The following is a 17,209-nucleotide window of genomic DNA, read 5'->3' as shown; positions in this document are numbered from 1 at the left end:
ACTGCTACCAACACAAGCTGAGGAGCTTTTTATGTCCCTGTAGTTTTTCTTCTCAAATAATGTAGTCGCCATGTTCCCCATCGGAAGTTGTACAATTTTGTCAATGTTCCCATAATGGGGGAAAGACAATTATGCAATTGCGGCATTTTCATTAAATAAGAAATTAAATTAGAATCACGCTTGAATAAGTTTATTATACAATAAGTCATGTAAACGTCATGTAAACAGTTACATGACATGCTAGTTCAGCCAATCAGAGGAGACGTCAGCATCTCATTCAGGAGTTGGAGCGACAAGCCCCGCCTACTTGTGAGCGGTAATTGGAGTCGGCGAGTTATGGATTCAACATGTTGGAATGGCACAACATTTTCTGAAGTGTGATGCTGTGAGAGCTTTGTTTTCACCAGTGGTAACGTCCAATTGTTGATCATGGGACTTGTGTGATGAAAAAGTTTTTTCCATTTTAGTTTTGCAAAATACATCAACTTCAATACAGCTGAAAAAACAACTCATCCTAGCACAAAATTTTTTTCATAGAAAAATGTGAGTTTTTTCCAAAATTGCCGTGTTTCTTTTAAGAAAATTTATTTGCGTAATTTCAATTTACGCAATTCTATGCTTAGTGGAAATGCAGCTACTGTGTGGTATGGCAGATTGCAAAATTCTAAACCACAATCTTAACACTCCTCAGAAGTGTGAAGAGAGAGGAAATCTCCTCTGTCTAGGAGATTTCAGTCCTAGAATGCAGGTTTTCATCCATCTGTAGGATGATGATGATGATGATGATGATGATGATGGTCTCATTATACCTTCGACTCTCTGTAGTGATTAAAATCATCCTGTTCACCCACAAGGAATTGCTTGGAGTACGTGATGTCCAGGGAAATCATTTCCACATTAATATGTTCACTGCCATCTCTTATGCACCACCAAGCTCTCCATTATCAAACTTTAAAATGACGCTGCGAAATGACTTCACTCTGTGGAATGTGGGATTCTTAGTGAAGGAGCTTAATTGTGAGGTGAAATTGAAATGATCCAAGGATTTCAAATGTTGAATCAAAAATTGAAATGTGTGGCATGCACCTTTTTTTTCAGGACTCCTTGGATTGGTCACTTTCTTGAACCACTTTCAGTTACAGCTGCATATATTTTGGGGTTCATTGCTAATAGCTTTGCACATATAGACACAGAGGTTTTGCACATTCGTTGTAAACCTTGGATAGATTCACTGGAAACCGTCCATAAAAATCACACTTCTTTAAAATGTCTTGCCATACGTTCGGAATTGGCTTTATTTCTGAACCTCTAAAAAGTCATATTGACACTGCCCCGTCTGTTCTCCATGTCTTTTGGCACCTCTATTAGTTTTTTTGTTGTTGTTGTTTTTTAACCCTGCATTTGGCTTCATTCATCTGTTTATCAACTCTCGCTAACTGACACAATGACATAATTGATATGTTTTATCATCTTAACTCTGCTTTAAACTTCAGCTGTGTTCCTCGCTCTTCATTGTTGCAAACCTTTGAAGCATTCACAGAACTAATACAGTTATACAAAAATGTTCTTTTTTTTCCTTTACTTTCATTGAGTTTGATTATGTACCACCACCCTTTCCTGATTCTCATTCATAAAAATCTTTGAAAACCATGCAGCGTTTTCATTTACTTTATCATTTGTTACCACTTTGTGTTGGTCTATCAAATACAACCCCAATTAAATGCAACTCTGTGGATATAATGTGACAAAATCTAAATAAATTAAAGAGTTTTCTTTGTTTCTGCAACAAAAAATATGAGACAACATACAAATCACCTAGAGATAACAGAGCTACTGTTCTCTAACATGGATCAAATGTGATTAAAGAGAAAAACTTGTTCACATCTGAGATAAGCTCCTGCTCTTCTGGCCTGTTCAGATTGAATGTCTCCACTCATACTGGATCAAATTTAGCTGAATAAGCTGAAAATCCCATATTTTGCTCCTCTTTGTTTCTTGTAATTTTGTATTCCGGCACCTTTCTGACAGGTTTGTCTTCTTTGTGAATGCAAATGTTCTTATCTACGAGGCTAAGACCTGCATAAACACCTGCCAGGATAAGATTTAAATTATCCTTGGAGCCGCTGCCCTGGTAGCTGGAGCCCAGACAAAGATGTTTCCTTCTTTCTCTCCCTCCTCCCTCGTATGCCTTTAACCTGACAAAATGTTCTCTGGTTTTACGTTTTTGGGTTTCTCATTATCCACAATGCACCTTGGGGAGCAGGTGGGCTGCAGGTGAAGCTATAAAAAGGAAGCAGAGCTTTTCTCCTGGTGAAAATGTAATGTCATTTTTAGTATTTTATTCAGCATAATGCATCGCATTTCTAATTCAGCAAAATTACAACTGCATATATGTATGTATATATATACAGTATATACATATACTACACAGTGGCGCAGTTGGTACCCGGGGTCTTTCTACACGGAGTTTGCATGTTCTCCCTGTGCATGCGTGGGTTCTCTTCGGGTTCTCTGGCTTCCTCCCACAGTCCAAAAACATGACTGTTATGTTAATTGGTTTCTCTAAATTCTCCCTAGGTGTGAGTGTGTGTGTGAATGGTTGTTTGTCCTGTATGTCTCTGTGTTGCCCTGTGACAGACTGACGACCTGTCCAGGGTGACCCCCCGCCTCTCGCCCTGAACGTAGCTGGAGATAGACCAGAACCTCCTGACCCCACTAGGGACAAGGGTGTTAGAAAAGGGATGTATGGATATATGTGTTTTAAATGCATTCAGAACAACACATTTAATCTGATAGAGTAATAAAAGCACATTCTGGTAAAACATCAAAATCCTTTTAAAAGCTCAGAGGAATTTATGTCTCTTGTTATTTATAGTTGTAAAAAGTTACCAAAAATCTCGATTCTCGATTATTTATTTTTTTGCCATGAATGATTTTTGACTGATGTTCAGTTAAGTGAGTTGGAAACATTATATACTTTATTGTACAGGATGTTCTGCGTATTTTGAACAATAAAAGCAAAAACGGAATATTTTGTCGAGAATCCATAAACAACTTAGGTTGTATTTCTTTTCCAGATGAAACGTTCTAATTAAATCCTGATTTAATTCCTTTTCCACGTGGAATCTGATCATTTCTAAAGCTAAATTCAGTTGGTCATTGGTCAGTTGATTATTGGTTAAAAGAAATTCAAAAATGTATTTCAATTTAATTTGGAGGGGGGGCATGATCCAGGAAAACAACAGCTGCAAGCTAAAAGATTTTTGTGATGTTTCAAAGTTCTGTTGAATATGAATCACGGTGAAGAAAAAACAAATTGTTGTCTCTGATTCAATGAAATTTATTTTATTCATTCTGAGATGTCCTGTGGCGTTCGGAACACTAACTGAACAATGAACACCTTCAAATAATGAGTGGCACATAATAACATTCAGCAGCGTCTCAAGGAATCACTTTGACAGGAGATTTCACCGGTAGATTGCACTGTCACATTAATGAGAGACAGAGAAGATGACTTCTGGAAAGTTTGGTGAGATCAGCGTGACGTTAATTAGCCCGCCAACATTGCTGTACATCCCCTATGAACATGAGCTCACTGTGAATTCTCCTTCCAGGTACAAAGTTCTGGTGTCTGCTGGACATCGTGCCCATTAAGAACGAGAAAGGAGAGGTGGTTCTGTTCCTCGTGTCCCACAAAGACATAACCGACAAGAAGATGGAGCAGGATCCAGAGCAGGGGCCTGAAACCGGTGAGTGAATAATAACACATGTCCAAAAATAACCTCAGACTGGCTTTGACTTGCACTGTAGAGACTCAGGATTTAACTTTGACTTGTCATATGAGACTCGGGCCTTACAAACAATCTTTATCTCATGGAATCAGAGCGACCACATGGAAAACATTTTCAAGAGTTATTTTGGAACATTTTTGCTTTATTTTGGAAAAATAAAAGATTTTTTTTTTGTTTTTGTTTTTTATTTCAAAATTGTAAAAAAAAAAAAAATTTAAATCCAAAATATATATTTTTTGATTTTGGTAAATAAAATAAAAAATGTATATTCATACAAATAGAATTTTATTCAAAATGTTATGGATCTATATTCATTTTAATTTTCTGTTGGTTTTCATTTTAACAACACACACAATTATCAATCTAAAAACCAGCCACTTATTGTAAAGGCCAAAGGCAATCGTTTTGATTTTAATGTTTACTGCTCAAACATGGAATTGTTTTCAGATGTACAAATGTACAAAAGTGATCACTGGCTCCAAATGATGCTGCAATGCAAACTGCATCAGCTGGTATCCATTCATAAGTCATTACATATGATGGCAGCGGAGGATGTCAACACTTACATCATTTATATTCATAGTTTAGTCATGGTGTTAGCGCTCATCATCTATCAGCCAATCAGAGGAGACGTTGGCATTTCATTCAGGGTTTGAAGCGACAAGCCCCGCCTACTCGGGTTTTTTGGTGGAACTGTAGTCGGCCATTTTACAGAAGGCAAAACAAAAACAAACCATCATCCTCCTTCCACTTCCTGCCTTCTTCTTCTTCATGGTTTTTCCCATAAAGAACATCCAGCTGTTGGTCATGTGACTCGTGTGACGCGATAAAAGTGTTTCCATTACAGTTTTGCACAATACATCTGTTTCGATATGGCTAAAAAATAAAAACTAAAAACTCAACACTTTGTCCTAACGCAAAAATATTTTATGTTTGCATTAAGCTAATTTATTGTGTCACTTTCAATTTGCTCAATTTTATGGAAATGCATCTGTTTCAATAAATGACAAAATTAATGCTTTGAATTTTAAGACACACTTTGGGCTTTGGTTAGGTATTGAGTGGTTATAGTGGAAGGTTTTGAATAAGCAATTCCAGAGTAAAACGTGTGCCAGCCAATCAGGGATGATCAGAAAATAATGTAGAAAAACCTCAGGATCTACAAATACATGGGTCATGTTCTTTCCGCTTCACAAATGTGCACTAATTTGTGCATATTTGCACATAACATAATCCCAATAAAACACAACACGGTTTGTGTATTTAATGTGAGAAAATGTGCAAAAACGAATATGAGCAGTTTAGGGAGACAGTTTAGGATCTTGTTCTGCAGTTCCTTAATTAGCAGAGTAATTCTAACCATCGTAGTAATTAATGTGGTTTTTATGACTCAATCTTATAGGCAATCAAAGTTTTACAGTTGCCGTGTGAACTCCGGTGCAGCAAGTGCATCTGGAGTCATTTTCATTGCCTTTTACTGTGTTAAGTTTATAAAGTTTTTTTTTCTTAAGTGTTAAGTGTTCGACACCTGTGGTGATAATTTTTCCACAACAGAATGTAACCTACTGGGCTTTAAGAACATCACTTGTTCATGGATGAGCTTTCCAACTCTCATATTCTTGATGTAAACATGGCTGCATATCATGAAAATATTTATAAGATGAATAAAACGTTCCAAACAGAGCCACGCAGCTCGCAGAAAGGACAAACAAAGGAAACCAGGATGAAAGGCAGCTACACTTGGATTCTGAAGAATGTAAATCAGCCTCTGTAAGCTATGATAATAATTTTCTATCCGCATGGAGGAAATCTGCAGCATGAAACACTTTGCCCTTCAGCTCTCAGGTTATTATGAAAGTAAGCAAACAACAATTAGCCATCCATTAATAATTTTAATCAGTCTTCTCCCACTGTACATCTCACCCTGATTGAACAAGCGACTCTGTCAATTTGAACGCTTGATGAATGCAAATGACTTCCCTAAATGAAATGCACATGCTGCACTGTAAGCATTCAGACGAGGAGCTTCCTCGTTCTGAAATGCGATAATCCAGACGCTGACTGAGGAGGGGAGCCACGTTTTAAATTACCGTGGAGAATTATGTGAGTTAATTAGCAGCAGAGGAACCCATCCTCGACTTGAACGTCCAGTACATGAATTTGTTGTTGTTGTTGTTGTTGCTGCGAATTCTGCAAATGAGGCGTTTTATGAGCAGCTTCTTGTACAATGAAGTTTATCTGCCCCAAACTTTCCAGCTGTCTTGATGACTGTCTGCTCTGCATCCTCGTGTGGTTGAGGTTGTGAAGGGTTTCAATTTTCCTAGAAGAACATTTGAGATAGAAAAGCCGGAGGTTTGAATCATGCCATGCCTTTTATTTACTATCCAATAACTATAACATTCGTTTAGCAGAAATGCCGCCTCATAGCTTCTGGTTTTACTCAGCAACAAGTTCTGTGGTGGAAAGTTTTATCAGGTAATATATTACGACTTTATTAATCTGATTTTGAATGTTTTACCAGATAACAATTTCCACCACTATCCCCTCTTTTGATTAGAAAATCTTTAATATTTTGATATTAATCCCATCCATTTTTATTTAATCTCTACAGTTTAGGGGTTTTTAGCAGCAGTGTCCTCCACAGCAGGGCCGCTGAACTGTTTCTTGTCCCAAACTTTTCCATTTCCTGCTTGTCACCTATGCTAGCTATGCTAGCTGTGGGAGCAGCTTCATGGCAGCCAATCAGAAAGATGAGCATCAGAAATAACATTTTCCTGAATTTCTTCCTCAGTGGGACTAGAAGGACTATTTCTATGTTCTATCTCCATTATTTTAAATTATGTTTTACAATAATAATTGAAAAACAGGTTGCATATTAAAAATAGTAAAATTTATGATTTATAAATATATTGTATTCCAATCTCTTTTTTTGGCCATTTGTTTTTTTTAATCTTACCTCCAACTTCCTGAGGTCCCTCTAGCGCCCCCTCCCTCCACTTTGAAAAACTCTGGTCTAAATGAACAGCTTAGTTAAGCTCAGGTGTTTTTGTTTACTGTTAGTTTAATTTGTAGGGCCAGTTCTTGTTTCTCCTGTAGGTTAGTCATATTACAGCTGTGTTTGTATGTATGGATGTGTTTTTTTGCTAACAATTTGATGAAAGCCATTCAGAAGTTTGGTTCCCATCTATCATCAGCTGCTTGTGTCTGTAGGCCATCAGTTCGTCTATAACCAGATTTAGCTGCATTCATCTATTTTGTGAATTCTTTTTTTACTTTGTTGTATTTTTCTTGGCGTGAACAACATTGACTGACCTTCATCAGTTCTTGCTGCCTGCAGTTGTTTTGAATGATTTAGTGTGTTTCTCTCTTGTACCTGTGTGGAAGCAGGGTAGAGGTCCCAATTATGCAAAGCCGTGTGTTTGTGTTAGAGTGTGCAGGGTCTCCACAGAAACAGTGTAAGACCACAAGAAATGTGTTCAGTATTTCCTGAACCTCCAAGCTACACTTCAAGAGTTTTCACTTTAATAAGTGTTTTTATGTAGGCAATGTTTCCATCATGCAGAAATATGCATATTAGGTATGAATATCTCTATATAAAGATATTTTGCTCCTTGATACTGATCATCGACCATCACCAACTCCCAGTCTGATACTTTATATTCCTAAAATTAATGATACATATTTCATTAAAAACTAGTTAGCTCTAAGGTATAATAAAATAAAGTGCTACATTTCAGCAGCATTGCACCTACATTACTCACCAATGTTGTTTTGGATGTTACAGACTGTCCTGCTCCTCTTCCTGAATATTTTTCTCTTAGTTACAGATATTTTGTGCTCATCCTCAGTTTGATAAGTCAGCTCTGTGTTACCTTATTTGCCTTTTTAAAGGGCCAGCATTATGTAAAATTGAGCCTTACACTGTAAATTGTAATGCTATTCACTCATCAAAAACACACATGCAGTGTTACTTTGATTCTCTCATGGGAACTATGCGTCAACTGAGCTCATTATAGGAGTTTCTACTCAATGTAACACTGGTAAAAACGATGTTAAAGGGTAAACAGAGGAGCCATGTTGTGATGACTTCCTGAAGGCGTAGTTTCAGAAAGAGCAGGAGTTTTTAAAGAGACAGAGGACAAATTTCAAGGTGTTAAATTATGAATTAAAACTTCTTTTAAGTCATGTTTGTAACAACTGAAGGTAACATAACTACTTTATGTTATAAAATGACACTATGAAACCAGGAAAACACATAATACTGCCCCTTTAAAGAGTCATTATTGAGGCTCTGAGCTGATAATTGGGATCAGATTCAGACATTCCACATGTAAAGCTAACTCACCACACTACAAACTAAAATGAGGTGGAAAAGAAAGGGAGGAGTAAATTTCCATGAAAAAATGTTCTAGAAAAAACAAGAACATTTCTGCTGGTGTTATAATGTTTGTTAGATATTCTGATGTTTGCTGGATTAGATATTCATTCCACTGTGATATACTGTAGTATAAGGAGGAGCTGAAGTGAGTGAGGAGCATTTCGGTGGAAATTTACTCTTCTTTCTTTTTATTTCTATCTACAATGGCCCTATTACACTGTTGTATATAAGCCACTGCAAAGTTCATAAGTAATTATTAGCAAAGAACAAATTTTATAATAATATTTATAACTGATTATAAGAAAAGGCAAAACAGCAGAGAACTGCAGAGCAACATGGTGGCTATGACTAATAAAACATACTGGAAGATGGAACAAACCTGGCATCTGTAGAATCGTCTGTATCGTCATTCAAATGATGAAATTGGAGAAAGTTGCCCCTCTACTGTCTACATCAACTTTATCACCATGGCAGCTCAAACGTTTCACACATTTTCTGTAGCAGAGGTTAAACTTCCAGCACCACGGAGTCATTAAATTCAGTGATGCTGATTGGCTAAATATTTATTATTTTTCCTTAGCAACCACACAAATTTGCCTGTGTAGCTGCAGGGACTCTTTAGACTATCACACCAGGAGAGAAATGATATCGGTGGAAATTCACTGTTAAATAAGAGTTGTGTAAGTTATTAATATAGGCACACATTAGTAAGGAAAACTGAGACTGATAGTACTTTTTTTTTTTAAATATGCATATATGTTTTCTGATCTGCATATATGGAGCAGCCACCACTGGATTTGGTTCAAAGTGTTGCTCTGCAGATGCAGAAATAATTTCATTAAAACCCAATCTGTTTGACCCACTTCCTGAACCTTAAGCTCAGATTCTGGTTTCAGCAGGTATGGAGAGCTGAGCATGAGCAGGAAACAAAAAGGGAGAGGAAAAACACATGTGGACAGAGGGGGGAACAAACACGGCTCTGCTTAAATAAAGACTGCTAAACATAAAAAGTACAATAAAGGAGAAACTGGCCTCACGGTAAATCAATGAGGAATACAATGCTTTGAAGAAATATTGGCAAATATTTATACTTTTCCACGTATATTTCAACCACAGACTGAAATATATTTCATTAAGCTAATGGAAAAACTCTGAGGCCAGAAACAGAAACAACTGGATTTACTGAGATTAAGACGTAAGATTAACAATACTTCAACATACAACTCAAGTAAAAGTAAAAGTATTTGAGAAAACGTTCAATCATCATCAGACGGACCAAAAATATAAAGTTAAGTGGAAATTTTGATATTTTAAGAAGCAAATAATGATAATAATTTATATAAGTAGCAAAAGTGGCAATAGAATGTTTTTCCAAATCTGTTTCTTTCAACAAAAACTTTTGAAACTTTAACACAAACTGCTTTGGTTTTCAGTCAGTGGGTAGAGAAACCAGAAATTTCACTCAAGTAAAAGTAGCGATATTTCATAATAAAATTACTCAAGTAAAAGCGAAAAAGTACAGCATAGTAAAAATACCTCTAAGAGTACACTTTTTCAAAAAAGTTACTCAAGGAAATGTAACTGAGTAAATGCAACTAGTTACACAACCCAATTCTGTTTATGGGTATCAGAGTAGAGGGGGGCTAATTCAAACACATGCCACACTTTACAGGTTTGCAAAAATAACTTGTCATTTTTATTCCACTTCATGAATTTGCACTTCTTTGTGTTGTTAAGTGATATCTAAATAAAACACAATGCAGTTGTCATTGAGATGTGATAGAATGCAATAGAAAGCTCAAGGAAGGAAACTGCAATTATCAGTTATTTAAATTAGTTCAGTTTATAGAGCTGCACTAACAAACCTTTTACCTTCAGCATGGTCACACACACACACACCCACACACGCACACACACACACACCCACACACACATTGTGGCATGCTGTATGCTCTGACAGAACATAGTCCATGAACTCCACACCATGAAGACAATCTGCTCCACAGAGAGCAAACATGTCATCCTTCCTTTGTTCTTAACCTCCCAGCAGAAAATTATGTTGAGGAAGGGGCTGTATGACCCTGAGACCTCGGCTTCCCGCGTCTCCATTCTGCAGAGATCTATTACCATGTTAGTCTGTTAATATTTTTTCAGAAAGCAGCAGTTTGACGTTTTGGAAAATGAACCGTTCCCTTCTTTAGCCAGAACGTTGGCCCGGTTATTGTGACTGAAGGTGTAAGAATGAAAACTTTGCCTGGGGAAAATCAAATCCACCTATCAGCATATTTTAACTAACACACGCTAAGCTCTTAGAATCGCTTTCATTTTTTTAATACTCTCGTTTGACCACTGTGTAGAGCTAAGGAGCAGATCTTCATGCTCAATTACAATTTTACGCTGAAATCCGACTTTTAAAGTTTTTTGCCGTGGTTGTTCATGCTACTGAATGACTCACATGTACATAAGAAGAATGTTTATGGCTCAACACAATGCATTGTTTATGGAATTAATAAAGGATGTCTCCATCTAAAGTCATTCAGCCATGGGAGTCGACAGCATCGTCACAACATCATAACACAAATGAAGCTAATAAAAAGAAAACAGCCTTTAGGGGAGCATTGACCGGAACTTCTGAAAGAAGTGTGTTTAGATGTGGAGTCGGGACCAAGAGTGGTGGGATTGTGATGTGATGCGCTTCAGTGACACAGACTTCTTTCATAATTTCATAATCAAAACACTCCTCAAATATATGAATGTCTCCGGCGGATAAAGAAAATCGGTTAGTGGAAGCGGACCAGTGGAGTCGATGCATTCACTGATTTAAAAAAGGTCATATTTTTGAGGTGTTGTTGCTGTGAACGAGCTGGATCGAGCCATCGACAGATTTCTCAGTGCTTTTCAAGTAACAACCACTAAAAAAATATATTTTCCAAATATTTTACTAAATCAATTTTCCTGAAGCCATGGAGTGACCTGGACAGGTGACCAGTCCATCAGAGAAACACGCAAAACAAACAAGCCAGTGCTTACACCTTCTCATCTAGGAAAGAGGTATTTTAGAAGTTTATTCTTGGAAGTAAAAGACTTGTATTTGACCACCCACCTTTAATCACTGGGCAATTTTCAAATCTAAACCATTGGAAACATGGGAACTAAATAAATGTCACAAAAGGAAAGTGCTTAGACATTTTAAGAGCGAATTGAAGACCTGCACAATTTCTAACATCAGTGTTCAGAGTCACATGCTTCATAATGAATCATTTAAGGAGCAGTATTAAGTGTTTTCCAGCCACATGGTGCCATTTTATTGCATAATCAAGTCACTGCGTCAACTTCAGTTGTTATGAAAATGCTACTTGTATCAACTATGACTTAGGAGAAATTTTACTTCTGGATTTAACACATTGAAACTGGACCTCTATCCCTTTGAAAACTCCTGCTCTTTCTGAATCTCCGCCTTCAGGAAGTCATCACAACATGTGTGGCACCCGAGTGGAGTACCCAATATGAACTAGCAGGGATTGTGAACAGAGTTCCAACAACCAATAAAAGTTCCAATAATTTATTTTAAAAACAGGAAATCAAAAGAAAGAGGAGGCGCAGGCAGTCCTTGTCAAACAAGTCAAAACGAGTCTATAAAATAGATGCTTAGCTCCAGCCTCTGATGAACCTCAGCCGCACCCTGGTCCCGACGGCTCCTCCAGCCGGCCACACGCTTCTTAACGGCGACCAGTCGAGTAACCCGCGGCCTCCAACAGCAACCCGACGGATGGCGCTTCCTGGCAACCAGTCCTCTCGTCGCTAGTTCCTGAGCCTGCTCGTGCCGTCCTCCACAAAAAACAGCCCAAGTCCGTCCGCCTCTTCTCTCTAGATGTCTCACCATCGATGATTTTATCCCAGTCCCAGTCTGCACGCTGCTCAATCAGAATGCGGAACACCTGTGCTGATGCAGTGGGCGTCTCCGGGTGCGCGTGGCACGTGACCTCAAAAACATGCAACACAACAACAAAAAAAACTTCAAAACATAACAATCCTAAGCAACAAATATAGAAAACATCACTTGAACTCAAAAGGAAAAACGAGGCCACATTACCACACCCCCCCATACTTTAACAAGGCCAGTCCCGGCCGATATTTACTCCCCATAGCGAGAAGGACACTGTCCTCTTGTAGAGCGTGTAGAGCGGCGCAGTACTTGTTCTTCATTAATTACAGGGTAATAGAGCATCAAAGGCGGTTCATGCTTTTCGACGGGAAGTTGCTCTATAAGCGCGTCGGTGGAAGGAGCAATACAAGTCTTCAGAGCATTTCTGTGTAAGGTTCGTTCCTTCCCACCCTTCTCTGGTCTAACACAATAAACCACACCTGTATCCCCAACAACACCCACAACTACAAATGGCTCTGGGTCCCACCAACTGTGTAATTTCCCCTGTCCTTGTCTGTTTCTATCACGGACCCACACACGCTCCCCAGGGAAAAGCACACTAGCTTTGGCTTTCTTATCATAACACCGTTTTTCATTGTTTGCTGCCCTAGTCATCTTATCCCGGGCTACCTCGTAAGCATGAGACAGCTTCTGATGATGTTCCAAGACCCACCCTTGTAAGTCTCGATGGGGTTGTGCATCTAACACACCCAAACTCAAATCGACTGGGAGCCTAAGATGACGACCAAACATGAGATACGATGGAGCAAACCCAGTAGCACTGTGAATAACATTGTTATAAGCATGCAACAACTCGGGTAAATGCTCTGGCCACCTACTCTGCTTTTCGACCTCAAGTGTACGAAGCATGCTTAACAATGTTTGATTCATCCTTTCTACTCTCCCATTACCTGCTGGGTGATATGGGGTAGTGCGACTTTTAGAAACGCCATACAAGCTACACAGCTCTTTCATAAGTTCTGATTCAAAATTTGGTCCCTGGTCAGAATGGAACCGCGCCGGACAACCAAACGGTTGGATGACATGAGACCAAATTGCACGAACAGTCGTTTGAGCAGTTTGATCACGTGTAGGAACGGCCCATGAATAACGGGTGAACATATCAGTCATTACTAAAATACTTTGATAAGTATCACTCGGCCGACGCAAAGAAAGGAAATCAAGAGCTACTACCTCTAAAGGGTAAGACACTGCTATCGGCTTGAGAGGTGCTCGTGGTTCTACACGGTCTTTTTGTAGACTGCATACGACACACCCATTCTGAAAACCCTGTACCCCTTTTTCCATGCTTGGCCAGAAGAAATGGCGCCTCAGATGAGCAAGGGTCTTCTCCACTCCTGCGTGGGCTGTAGCTTCATGACATTTCCTCCAGACCTCCTGACGCTTGGAATCTGGGCACACAATCTGGAAACGGGGCTCACATTCATAAGAGTCAAACACATGTCTGCAGAGGACCTTTTGATGTATGCAGAGTCTTCTCCACTGCTTAAGCAGTTTTTTCGCAGATTCACTTAGAACTGCCTGCTCAGTCTTGTTTGGGGCTCTCCCCCTTTCCACATACATTCGTACCTGTTGTATGTCTGGATCCGCCCCCTGTAAGGTCTGCCAGTCCTCCCCCAGCTCCAGTGAAGCCACGTCTTCGGTAGCCATTACAGCTGCCACAGCGCAGCCATTGTTGGTTGTAGGCTTTGGGAATCTGGACAATGCATCTGCATTCACATTCTCTTTTCCTGCTCGGTACTTCACCTCGAAATCAAACGAGGCCAACTGAGCAACCCACCTTTGTTCCACAGCCCCAAGTTTGGCAGTTTGCAGGTGGGCAACTGGATTATTGTCAGTAAACACTGTAAACTGGGCACCCGTTAAATAGTCCTTAAATTTTTCAGTGATTGCCCATTTCAGTGCCAAGAGCTCTAACTTAAATGAGCTGTAGTTTGCGTCATTTCGCTCCGCAGGATGCAAACTGCGACTGGCGTAAGCGATTACTCGCTCTTCTCCCTCTTTGTTTTGTGCCAGTACTGCACCCAATCCATGATTACTAGCATCAGTGTACAGGCTAAAAGGCTGCGTGTAATCTGCATAGGCCAGTATTGGTGCTTGAGTTAACGCCTCTTTTAGTTTGTCAAACGCAGTTTGACACTCTGATGTCCAATCAATTAATTTGGTGCCATGTTTCTTATCAGTAGGAATGCCTGTTAACAGAGAATTAAGTGGGCGTGCAATTTTAGCAAACCCCTTAATAAAACGTCTGTAATAGCCAGCCATGCCCAGGAACGCCCGCACTTCTTTAATGGACTTTGGGGCGGCCCACTCTGTAACTGCGGCCACCTTGTCTGGATCAGGCATAACTCCCCTCTGGTTGACCACATGGCCCAGGAATCTCACCTCTCTCTGAAACAATTTGCACTTGTCAGGTCTCAACTTCAGGCCGTGCTTCCACAGACACGTGAAGACATCTTCCAGATGCTGCAGGTGGGTGTCAAAATTAGGTGAGTAAACAATTATGTCATCCAAATATACAAGTAAAGACTCAGCAATCTGACCACTTAAACATTGTTGCATTAGTCTCTGAAAGGTCGCCGGTGCATTGCAGAGCCCGAATGGCATGCGCTGGAACTCAAAAAGGCCCAAAGGTGTAGTAAAGGCCGTCTTTTCTCTATCCTTTGGGTCAACTTCGACCTGCCAATATCCACTGGCCAGGTCTAAAGTAGAAAACCACTCTGCCTTGGAAAGGGAAGTTAGAGTCTCTTCAATCCTAGGGAGGGGGAAAGCATCCTTATGCGTAACAGAGTTCAGTTTTCTATAGTCGACACAGAACCTCCAGCTTCCATCTTTTTTCTTGACCATGACAATGGGTGCAGCCCAAGGGCTGGAACTTTCAGTTATCACCCCTTTGTCCAACATGTCTGCTAGCAATGACCTCATTTCTTTATACATGAGTGGTGGCAGTGGTCTAAATCTCTCCCTTGTAGGGCATGCATCTCCTGTCGGGATGGTGTGCTTGACGGCATCCGTCCGACCAAAATCCTCATCGTGTTTAGAAAACACCTTCTCCCATTTCTGCAACAGGGTGGTCAGCTTACCGGCTTCGGCAGATGTTAAATCCGGTTGCTCCGCTAGCCTCTGTAGGCCGAAGCCTCGGCTCTCCTCTGGGGACTCCACAGCCTCCACCAGCCCGACTTGCACCACGCCACTGTCGTCAACAGCCAGGTCAACATCTCGACCCCTGTGGATATCCACGTCGTCGACTTGATAGAGGCGGCCAATCTTTTGGTAGCGCCCTAGGGTAACTGGAAAATTATTCAAATTTTTCAGACGAACAGGGAGCCTACCATTTCTGATGACAGCGAGGGTACGGCCCACCGAGACAGTGTTAAGCTCCTCCAGGGGTTCCACTAGGCCGCAGTAGTCTCCCCCCGCTGGTCCTGCTCGGGCTCGTCCCCAGACCACCACCTCACTTCTTGCTGCGATCTTGACCCCTTGTCGCTGGGCTGGCCAAACGTATCCCATAAATTCATCCTCCGTGGTGACGGTTATTCTCCGACAAAGGGAGAAAGCCTCCCGCCATGCTCGCTGAGACCTCGGGTTCTGGCAGCAAAAGGACAAGGGCTGCCCAGGGTTACAAAACACCACATCCCAGCAGGGTCTAATTACATTCATGCCAATGATGAAGGGGTTGGTAGAGCATTCGTCAGTCACTATGAAAACACCTTTTTGGTTAATATCAACACCCCCGATCTTAAAGTCCATTAGAGCGTAGCCTATACAGGGGATCTTAAGGCTATTTGCCGCCTTAAGCTGGATGTACGTGGGGACATTATTAACATTGCGATCAGGAAAATGTTCGAGGAACAGGCTCTGTTGCATAAGTGTCACTTGTGAGCCCGTGTCCAAAAGTCCCTCCAAATTAATCCCTCCCACAGACACATCCACATATGGGCAATTCCCCACTAAATTGGTAGTGGCCCTTTGGTCTTTTTGACCTAACCCCACTGCATGGGCCTCAACAGTAGGGTGTGCTAGTTTAAAGCTGGCTGATTCACAGAGGACTTTCTGCAAAATCGGGCTATGTGACCTGGTTGTTTGCACACCCTACAAATAGGCCTACCGTCCTCGTCCCATCGGTAGCTGGTGCGACGATCCTGGTGCCGTTTGCCCCGGGGGTGTGGAGAGCTGGTCCTGGGGCGAACTGATGTTTGTACGGAACCCATTGATCTCTGATCTTGGGTTAACTCACGAGCAAGGTCCTTCATCTGGGCTTTCACCTCCTCCATGAGTTCCCTTTTCAGCTCCTGTTTCCACAAGTCACTCTGTTGATGAAATCGAACAGCATTAGGGTCCCTTACCGCAGCACATGTCACTTCAGGCCATTTTGGACTTTGTTCTTCTTCCAATAGAAGAGCCTCCTGCTGGACAGCACTGAAAGTCACATCAGGGTCCAGACGCACAACTCGCTTTAACATCTGCAGCATGGCACCATCCTCCAGGCCAAGCAGGAATTGATCCCTAAGGTGGGTATCAGTGGGTGCTTCCGTTTCGTCATGTTTCTGTAATTTTCGATACAGCTCTCTCAACCGGAGTCCATATGCCTGGACAGACTCACCCGGTTTCTGCACACAACCAAAAAATTGTGACCGTAAAGCAGAAACTGGAACCTTTTTTATATACAAGTCATCCAGTACTGCAAATACTTTTGTCACCTTATCACGTTCATTATCACAGAGCACATTAATTTGACGTCTGGGCAACCCAGACAAAGCACCAATCAAAATCTTTACTTTGTGTGATTCAGGTAAGTCATTTGCATCTAAAAGGCCTTGCATTTGCTCCTTCCACTCATTATATTTAGTATTGTCACCCTGCCCTTCAAATTTAGGGATCCAAGGGGCACCGGGATAAATAGGCATCATCATTTTATTTTTTTTTTTTTTTAGTTATTAAAACACCGTTCACAATCCTGCAATCCTGCCGACAACGCCAGATTCTGTGGCACCCGAGTGGAGTACCCAATATGAACTAGCAGGGATTGTGAACAGAGTTCCAACAACCAATAAAAGTTCCAATAATTTATTTTAAAAACAGGAAATCAAAAGA

General features: G+C 40.6%; 1 protein-coding gene across 1 annotated transcript in view; it reads left to right on the top strand.

The window, feature by feature from the left end:
• Positions 1 to 17,209, top strand: part of kcnh3 (potassium voltage-gated channel, subfamily H (eag-related), member 3) — a 168,086-nt gene that overhangs the window by 94,860 nt on the left and 56,017 nt on the right. Inside the window, exon 3 of the mRNA XM_028022865.1 lies at positions 3,615 to 3,749. Within this exon, the coding sequence (XP_027878666.1) occupies positions 3,615 to 3,749 (135 nt within the window). The remainder of the gene's footprint in view (positions 1 to 3,614; positions 3,750 to 17,209) is intronic.

Source organism: Xiphophorus couchianus, chromosome 7, assembly GCF_001444195.1.
Source record: "Xiphophorus couchianus chromosome 7, X_couchianus-1.0, whole genome shotgun sequence".
Lineage (NCBI taxonomy): Eukaryota > Metazoa > Chordata > Actinopteri > Cyprinodontiformes > Poeciliidae > Xiphophorus > Xiphophorus couchianus.
The sequence above is the reverse complement of the archived record's forward strand: the minus strand, read 5'-3'. Positions and strand labels throughout refer to the sequence as shown.